Below are 10280 nucleotides of genomic sequence, written 5' to 3' on the forward strand. Positions count from 1 at the left end.
TTTAATTGTTAACTCCGTGCACTGTGTAATTTCACTGAGATACAAGATTGACGATATCAAAGGAATGCTTTCATCCCGAACATTGCGTACCAAACTTGTGATCCAAACGTGTGACTCTGTTTACAGTTTTCATATGACCGTCTATGGTTACGTGGAAGAAATACTTCTATGTTATTTGAACGAATAATTATAGAACAAGGCCGACAAAGGAAAAAAAAGTTTTATCACATTTCCTGCTGGTGAAATTAGATAAATTACTTATTGCATTTTTTTAAACAAAAAACACGACAACTTCGGTAATAAATATAGGACCGACAGTTTCTCTTAGGATCGGTCAGGTGACGCCAAATATGGTATATATTTGTTGGGCTTACATAAAATTTTACATTAGAATATTTGAAGGCGAGATAATTCATGCGGTAATGCATGTATTCATTCTACGGTTATGTAACAGAGATAAGTATCAATAATTTAATAAAAAAATTACACAAAATCTTGTTCTTTGGTTGCTATATATAGTCAATATTGGAAACACAATCTTTTCATACACTACCTTTTCTTGTATTGTAATAGATTCATACAAGATTTTACATGTTGCTTGTAGGCGTTCGGCGCTGTTGAGGCGATGTCGGATCGCTACTGCATCGCGTCAGGTGGCAACACAAACGTACACGTTTCCGCAGAGGACCTGCTCACCTGCTGTCAAGAATGCGGATTTGGGTTATTATATATCTCTCTCTCTCTCTCTCTCTCACTGAGTAATGAATAAAATAAGAATAACAACAATAATAATAATAATAATAATAATAATAATAATAATAAACATTAAACGATCCGTTTTCACTTGGGCTTATTGTCGTGCTAACATGATTTCAATAGCACTAAGCAAAGAAGAGCGAGTCCGCTGCGTGACTGCATATTTTAAAAGTTATACTTACTTGTATATTATAGTTATACTTACTCTGCACATTATTACAGGTGCTCTGGAGGCTTTCCGAGTAGTGCCTGGGATTACTGGACGAACGTCGGACTTGTCAGTGGTGGGCAGTGCAACAGCAAGCAAGGCTGCCGACCGTACTCCTTACCTACTTGCGACCATCACGTAAACGGAACTAAGCCACCCTGTCCTGACATTCTGCCGACTCCACTTTGCACGAAGGAGTGCGAGAGCGGATTTCCCTTATCCTACGAGCAGGATCTTCATTTCGGTAGTTATCAGCGTATTAGACTTACGTGTTCCGAGGATAAAGCGTTACAAATGAAGACGACGATAAATTAAACGAATGAGTGAATAACTAGAAATAATTACCCACTAATGAACACCAATGCTGCCATGTGCATTTTATATATATATATATATATATATATATATATATATAATATATATATATATGAGGATTACTATGTAACACTTTAGTTAATAAGTGATTTCTCTACCTGAGTAAACATTCTATGCTCGTGAGTAATTATTATAACGTTTCTTGTCTAACACGCATGATGAGGTGCGTCTTCGTACAGCGTCAGTAGCGAGGTGACACAGATTCAAACTGAGATCATGACTAAAGGCCAGTGGAGGCAGCCTTTAGTGTCTACGCGACTTCCTTAGCTACAATACTGCGTATGGACACAATTGTATGTAGTGTAGTAGTTATTATTAATTGTGTTGTGGCTGTAGGACATGACTGTTTTGATCTTATTAGCTTTGTCTAGGCCGTTGCTACCAACACGGACTCGAGATCTAACCATAACCCTTAGTCCAATTCCTTCATCCCAACGATAAACTTAAAACGATCATTTCTTAAATAAATCGAAAAATGAATAAATTTAGACTCATCTGTTCGCGTACATATTGCTGATTACTTCAGCATAAAAATTATTAGGAGTTCCTGCTGTTATAGGCTCTATAAGTAACAGTAAATGAACAGCAAACGCTCGCCTGCTAAGTCATATCTGATATCGCGATAACGGGATGTTCAAACTCTGTTTCGTATTTTGGTATCGGTGTGTTGGTGTGTTATGCCGTTGTTCGTTGCGTTGTTTGTAGGTTCATTGTTTATTTCAATGAAGTAAATAGAAAAGAACGCGAAGCGATGTGTTCTCTTCGCGTTTCGCACAAATCACTGATGTCATAACATAATTTTTTCCGTGATGCAGGTGTTTACCAACACGTAACCGGAGAGGAACTCGGAGGCCACGCCATTAAGATCCTGGGCTGGGGTGTCGAGGGTGGCACGCCCTATTGGCTGGTTGCTAATTCGTGGAACTCTGACTGGGGCGATCAAGGTATTGTAACACCAGCAATCACGTTGTAATCCTCATGTTATCTGATTGCAACGTCATGACCGCCTGTAACAACATGTCTACCTGCAGAAACATGTCTACCTGCAGAAACATGACTACCTGCAGAAACATGACTACTTACAGCAACACGACTACCTACAGCAACATGACCACCTATAGCAACATGACCGCCTGTGGCGACATGACCGCCTGTGGCGACATGACCGCCTGTAGCGACATGACCGCCTGTAGCAACATGACCGCAATGCACGGCGATGCAAACATAACCTCCAACCGCTTGCCCTCGCCTCCGCCATACAGGGGCGTGTACAGGATTTGTACCGGGGGGGGGGGTCTAACCGTAACACAAACTTGCGAGCACGCGAAGGGGGGGGGGTCTGGGGATGCGTAGACCCCCCTTAGATGCGTTTTTCTGCGCGGAGCAGGCCCCCCCCCCCCTGTACACGCCCCTGCCATAGACCTGTCAGCTGCAACCGCGACATGCATATAATGCAATGGTGATGACAACGACGGCGACGGTGGCGGCGGCGACGACGACGATAATGATAATAATAATACACTTAACGTAAAATAAATTGCCAACAGAAAGCCATTGAAAATCAGTTGTCTCGCTGCGTTATATTCTATACGATACACTGTTGCACCTAATTACGCATTTTCACAAAAGCTCGCGTGATCCCGAGTGCTTGCTCAGGTAATCAGGTTGATCAGGTGCTTGCACACGGCTCAACAACATTAGCGCGCAGCTTGCATCACATTTGCCAGAGCATACCTATTACAATAATTCGTAGCTTCACGCATGCAGATAATGTATAGGATGTTACAGAGAGACGCATCCGCGGAAATAACGAGGGATTCGTTTTCTAGGAAGCGATGTTTGAGCAAGCAATAACAACAGTTGAACGCGATAATCAACACACTACACATCACTGAAGCCTTATAAGACGCACTAAGAAATAACCACATATACGATGAGCGTAATAGTTTAGTTTAGATTATCACTTATTTTCCTCTTCTATCATGCATAATTTCGCGTAATAGAACATCCAAGAAAGTTTATGAAGGTAGACGCAAGCAATTACCTATTATGTCACGATATATTTGATGTAAAATTGGAAACTAAGTTAGAAGCTCTACGCGCGCGACTGTGAGTATATTTTTATCTGGTAGGTGTTTCGATTCGTTTATACCGTGCTACGATACCGGAAAATAGATGAACCAGAACAACGCGACACCGAGCTATTGTTGTACCCTTCGTTCTTTTCCTTCAACATTCCTAAACATGTAAGAAAAGAATTATTTTTACAGGGTTACTNCATTTGTCTTTCAACAACTGTCATTGAGATCTAAATATGTTTGCTACCCGAGACGAATGTTTTATTCCAATGTCAGAGAGTCGGCTGTGTTGCAAAAGACTGTTATGCCTCATTGATAAACTAGTGTTCACACCTAGTGTTCACGTGATTTTTAAAATATCCACGAAGACGGCATCTGCTCTGAGCGTTGAACGTGAACGGAAACAACGGCATATGTTTCTGTTGTATCACAGCAAATATCTGCTGTGTAGAACATATATTGACTTTATCAGCCGATCGTCACGGGATAGTATGACGTTTAAATTGTCGTGTCTGCGTCTATCGTCCCTCGGTTTTCATATAGCTGACTTTTTCGTCGCATGCTTGGCCATACATGGAGTCGCGCAATTGGCTGCAACAGTGCTGAATAACTAACTATGTGAAAATTGTATAAAGCCCGGAGCACACGTGAGTAATTTGACGCATGCGTTATTTTACTCAATATCAAACGTGTTTGATAATTTTTGACTCATACGTCATTTTACTCAACGTGTGCGCGCACGTCATTTACCTCAACACTGGTACTCACAGAATGCGTTTAATCTTGTGCGCCCAGTATTGCTGGCGCCAGTAACGTTATCTGCATTACACTTATAACGTGGGAAAAAAGAATTTGTACTCACAGTTTTGCGGGCGGACGCTGAAATATAACGGCGTGGGTAAATGACTCATGCGTCATTTTACTTGAGTAAAAATTAACTCACGTGTGCAGGGGGCGCACGACAAGAGGGCTTATATATGTTCCATATTCGCCCTCGCGCGGCGTGCTGAGAGTACAGATAATCTATATACGACGTCGCACATTTGTTTTCCACAATTGCCGTCGCGTCGCGTGTTTTAAATCCTTTCTACCGCAATACAACTATATAATTACTTAATATTTTAAACTAATTTACTACGATTGCAACTATATTTAAAAATAATTATTGTTACCTATGGGGATGGCATTACCTTCGTGCATGGCTGCTGATGTTTCTGCGTAAATTCTGTTAACTTGAGGAGTATAATATACTAAACCGATCATTGTTTAAAAGTTACCCCGTTCTGTTTGATTTGTTTATTGTTTAACGTAACAGTTATGCAAGCGAGAGCCTCTCCCTCTCCACCTAACTCGAATGTAAAATGATGTTTTTATCCGAATATAGACGCAACATGCCCGTACCCACACACATACACACACGCGCGCGCGCCGCACACGCACACGCACACGCCCGCACACGCAAACGGCACGCCACACACACACACTACATACGCACACCACCGCGCCACAACACAAACACGCGACCACTGTAAAGCACAACACCGCACGCGCGCACACACACACACCACAAACACGCCGCAACGCCACACTACAACACATCACACCACAACTCGCGCACTAACGCTCGCGCAACGCACACGCGCACGCACACGCAAGACACGCGACTGCAGCGGGTGTACGCCAGCCCACACACAAACATCACAACGCACCAAAACGCACACGCCCGCAGCACGCCACGCACACGCGACACGCACACGTCATCGCACGGCAGCACACCCGAACCACGGCGCAGCGCACGGACACCACCTACATACAGACAGACACAGCGCACGCAGCATAGCAGCAGCACGTCGCACGTACACAGCACACACACGCTCACAACAGCGACGCGCACAACACCACCGTACCACGGCACACGCACACACACAGCACACCACACGGAGAACAACACACACCACACGCAACGAACGCGACACACACACACACGCACGCACGCACGCACGCACGCGCACGCACACACACACAACACACAACACGCACACACACACACACACACACACACACAGCACCTCAACTGCCGCGCTTATGATGTGTGCATGCATGTAATGTCGTGAGTAAACATATGTGACAGGTACGAAATTGCTGCTATTTGAGAGAAACGGATGATTACATTGTTTCGTATCTTGTCCAATAACGCAAATAATGACAGCAAATGATGTCTATTGTTTTCGCCAACCATTATTGAATATCACTAAACTAGAACACGTCAAACAAAAAAGTTATCTATTATGTCACGATATATTTGATGTAAAATTGGAAACTAAGTTAGAAGCTCTACGCGCGCGTCTGTGAGTATATTTTTATCTGGTAGGTGTTTCGATTCGTTTATACCGTGCTACGATACCGGATAATAGATAAACCAGTANTGGAAATTTTATTAATTAATTAATTAGTTAATTAAATAATTGGATCCGGATCACCACCAAAATGTAATCAATTCTAAGTTACCCCATTTCTGACCTATCCTGAAAATTTTATTAATTAATGAATTAATTAATTGGATCCGGATCACCACCAAAATCTAATCAGTTCTAAGTTACCCCATTTCTGACCTATCCTGAAAATTTTATTAATTAATGAATTAATTAATTGGATCCGGATCACCACCAAAATCTCATCAATTCCAAGTTAGCCCATTTCTGACCTATCCTGAAAATTTTATTAATTAATGAATTAATTAATTGGATCCGGATCACCACCAAAATCTCATCAATTCTAAGTTAGCCCATTTCTGACGTATCCTGATAATTTTATGACGATCCGTCTATAACTTTTTTAGTTAGGCTTGACCTGTATGATACAGGCGGTTCCGGCGCGGCCGCGGCGGCGGTGACGGGCCAATCAGCCAATCAGCGAGCGTACACAAACCCACAAACCCACAAACCAACACTCAAACACACACCGGTAAAAACATAACCTCCGCCAAGCCCCTGGCGGAGGTAATAATAGAGCGGACAGACTACACGCGATCTACTGTCGCCACACGGCTCCAAAAATGGCTCCAACAGTTCCTGTTCTATGCATTATAACATCGGCCGGCTTGACGGACTTGTGGCCCCGGTTTTTGCACGCAGCGCACAGCTCGCGGCGAAGCCGCGCCCTAACAGCGAATATGCCGCCCCCTTTTTGTCCACTTAGACAGATACCTTAGACAGGGGTCTGAAAACGAACTCCGCGAAAACTGGGCGCAATCCAACCAACATTTCGCGATGGACGGCAGGAGGCCATCTCCAAACGGCCCCTAAACTTTTTTGGGGGTGGCGCGCCTCATGGCTAAGACGTAATGACTCCTACAAGAAAAATTAGTTCTCATTTTCATTCGCAGAAAGCTTAAAGAATAAAACCGGTGATCATTTCACGACAAAAACACGCGACCGTTACTTAGCAGTGACTTAGCAATTACTTAGCAATGACGTGTAAGCTCGTGTACGGTTGCGTGTTGTCCTCATATATTTATTTATCCTACTGTACAGGATTCTTCAAGATATTGCGGGGAAAGGATGAATGCGGTATTGAGAGCGAGATTTCCGCTGGAGTTCCGCTGTCATAATAAGCTTGGCAACAAAAGGATGTATGTAAACCGCTGTAATAGATGTTAAAAAGATCAGTCTGAAATCCAAATAAATATGAATCATATCAAAAGAGATTCAATCAGAGAGTAAACGGTTACGCATTAAAGAACATGTGACGTAAAACTAATAATGTCATAGCTCTATGTACTGCACTTAATGTTATGGAGTGTAGTCAATTTGATTCAAATTGAGTTTAAAATCACGCTTAAATAATATAAATGTATTTTCAAAGGCACATGAAAAAATACAAGAAACCTGTATGAAATGTATTCGTTTAATTCATATATATGCTTAAATGTTTAGAAGCTAGTGTGATCTGAATAAAACCGAACTTTCACAACGTAAACGTTGTTCAGACACAAACCATGGCTCCGTTGTCAAAAACAAAATTAGACTTAACATTAGTCTTTACGTTAACATTCTCTCTTAGACGTTGACAGAAACATGGTAATGTTAGAACTTTCTCATACGCAATGTCTACAGGTTCGGGTCTACGAGTAAGCGTTAATAAGACCAATGTTAAGAATAATTTGGTTTCTGATAACGGGCCTAAGGCACTCACAATAACCTGTAGGAGCAGCAATAACACCATCATATGGACACCACCTTTCATCCTGATCATATGCCGCGTTGATATTGGCAACTATTCTACAGACACGGCAGTTTGGCAGACGAAAACAACAGCGATATCATATTATTTTTCATTTGTCATTTACAGACTCATATGCTGCAAAAAACAAATTTATTCTGTTAACGAAAGTTTTTAAATGATGGGTGTCAGGGTGTCTACATAAGCAATATCTGCAAACAAGTAAATAGCAAGACGAACTTATTTATATAGGAATTATAACATTGCAAATATTTCGAACGATTATTTTATACAGGTATTGCATACCTCATGTTGGAGATGATTTTCTATTCAAATTTACGACGATACAAGATTTGTCGATTATCTACTAAAATCACAGGCATTCCCGTTGAAATGTATCTGATGGAGCCAGATGGTAGGGTGCGTGCGCAAAGGTTTACACATGACAACTAAAGCGGGGAACACAGGTAGTTCCATAAAGGTATTGCATACCTCATGGTGGAGATTATTTTCTATTCAACAAAGTTTTACGACGATACAAGATTTGCGCTTATATTTTTTACTAAATCTCACAGGCCATATCCCGTTGAAAATGTATCTGATGCAGCCAGATGGATGGTGTGCCGTGCGGCAAAGGTTACAACATAGACAATAAAGCGGGGAACAACAGCTAGTTCCAACAAAGGTATTGCATACCTCATGCTCGGAGATGATTTTCTATTCAAATTTACGCACGATAAAGATTTGTCGATTATCTACTAAATCACCGGCATTCCCGTTGAAATGTATCTGATGGAGCCAGATGGTAGGTGCGTGCGCAAAGGTTTACACATGACAACTAAAGCGGGGAACACAGGTAGTTCCATAAAGGTATTGCATACCTCATGTTGGAGATGATTTTCTATTCAAATTTACGACGATACAAGATTAGTCGATTATCTACTAAAATCACAGGCATTCCCGTTGAAATGTATCTGATGGAGCCACATGGTAGGGTGCGTGCGCAAAGGTTTACACATGACAACTAAAGCGGGAGACACACTATACAATGCGAATGTCGCTGCAATCAGATCTGCAGCGATAAATATAGCGATAAATATAGCTGTAAACTAAGCACTCGGAGAGCACAGACCATCCGCCCAAGCGCAGCTGAATTCTCTCAATTGTGAAATTTTTTTATTAATGTAATAATTAATTAAGTGGAAAAATTAATATTTTATATAAAAACATAAAACAATTAATTTGGATCGGATGACGCACACGAATAATGTAATCAATTCTAAGTACCCAGTATCTCGATCCTATCCTGGAATTTTCTATTAAATTAATTAATTAGTTACATAAAATAAATTGGATCCGGATGCACCACTCAAAATGTAATCAATTCTAAGTTACCCCATTTCTGACCTATCCTGAAAATATTTATTAATTAATGAATTAATTAATTGGATACCGGATCACCACCAAATCTACCATCATTCTAAAGTTAGCACCTTATTGACGTATCTGAAAGTTTTAATGCACGCATCCGTCTATAATTTTCAGTAGGCTTGACCTGTATGATACAGGCGGTCCGGCGCGGCCGCGCGGCGGTGACGGGCAATCAGCACACAGCGAGCGTACACAAACCACAAACCCACAAACAACACTCAAACACACACGACCGTGAAAAACATAACCTCCGCCAAGCCCCTGGCGGAGATAATAATAAAGCGGACACACTACCACGCGATTACTGCTGGCCACACAGCTCCAAAAATGGCTCCAAAAATTCCTGTTCGATCGCATTATAACATCGGCCGGCTCGACGGACTTGTGCCGCCCAGTTTTGCGCGCAAGCGCACAGCTCGCGGCGAAGCCCGCGCCCTCAAACAGCGAATACGCCGCCCCTTTTTGTCACATTAGACAGATACCTTAACAGGGGTCTGAAAACGACCTCCGCGAAAATGGCGCAACACCAAACCAACATTTTCCGATGGACGGCAGGAGGCCACTCCACACGGCGCCCTAAAATTTTTGGGTGGTGGCGCGCCTCCATCGCGGAATGGCACATATAATCGACTCCACACTACAAAGAAAACCAGCTCTTCTAATGATATTCTCTGAGTTATACTACAGCCGCACGTATCATCTGCGCGTCTGAAATGCTGGTTAGGAACGGAGTCCTTGCCCGCTACAGTCCTCAATGACGTCGCTAATCTGCGAAGTATAGGCCGTTATAGTACATACAGAGTTCAACGAAGTGATACGAGCTCGCGGTTCGTGCAGAAGACACATTTGTGGTAGTGCGGCATTCCGAGAGATATCGCAAAATAGGCAAAAGGAGAGTAAGACACACTAAGACATGCTCTAATAACTCTCAAAAAAGTGAGGCAAATACCGAGTGTCGCAACTTTGAGTTACCCACCATGTAGCGAATTGCAGTGGTGGGCAGCCCACGGGTACCTTGCAGAGTACGCGCCCACCTGGCCTGTCGTAGAATTCGAACCAAACCTCCTGAACCACCGAACTACGAGTACGAGTAAGAACTCGCAATTACATGCTGGGATTGACCCACAGCACCTAATTGGAATGTCGAGGCTCTATAAAAAAAAAGGTAATACAAACACGAATGATACTACCAAAATCAATGTTCTCAAAGA

General features: G+C 42.4%; 1 protein-coding gene across 1 annotated transcript in view; it reads left to right on the forward strand.

Annotated features, from left to right (window-relative positions):
* LOC106817642 (cathepsin B-like) overlaps positions 1-7314 on the forward strand; it is an 11956-nt gene extending 4642 nt beyond the window's left edge. Inside the window, 6 exon segments of the mRNA XM_014822329.1 lie at positions 605-720; positions 979-1208; positions 1503-1562; positions 1565-1618; positions 2155-2283; positions 6951-7314. Coding sequence (XP_014677815.1) covers positions 605-720; positions 979-1208; positions 1503-1562; positions 1565-1618; positions 2155-2283; positions 6951-7027 — 666 coding nt within the window. The 3' untranslated portion in view covers positions 7028-7314.
* Positions 7315-10280: the final 2966 nt, after the last annotated feature.

The sequence above is a fragment of the Priapulus caudatus genome, unplaced genomic scaffold, assembly GCF_000485595.1.
Source record: "Priapulus caudatus unplaced genomic scaffold, Priapulus_caudatus-5.0.1 Scaffold1811, whole genome shotgun sequence".
Taxonomy (NCBI): domain Eukaryota; kingdom Metazoa; phylum Priapulida; class Priapulimorpha; order Priapulimorphida; family Priapulidae; genus Priapulus; species Priapulus caudatus.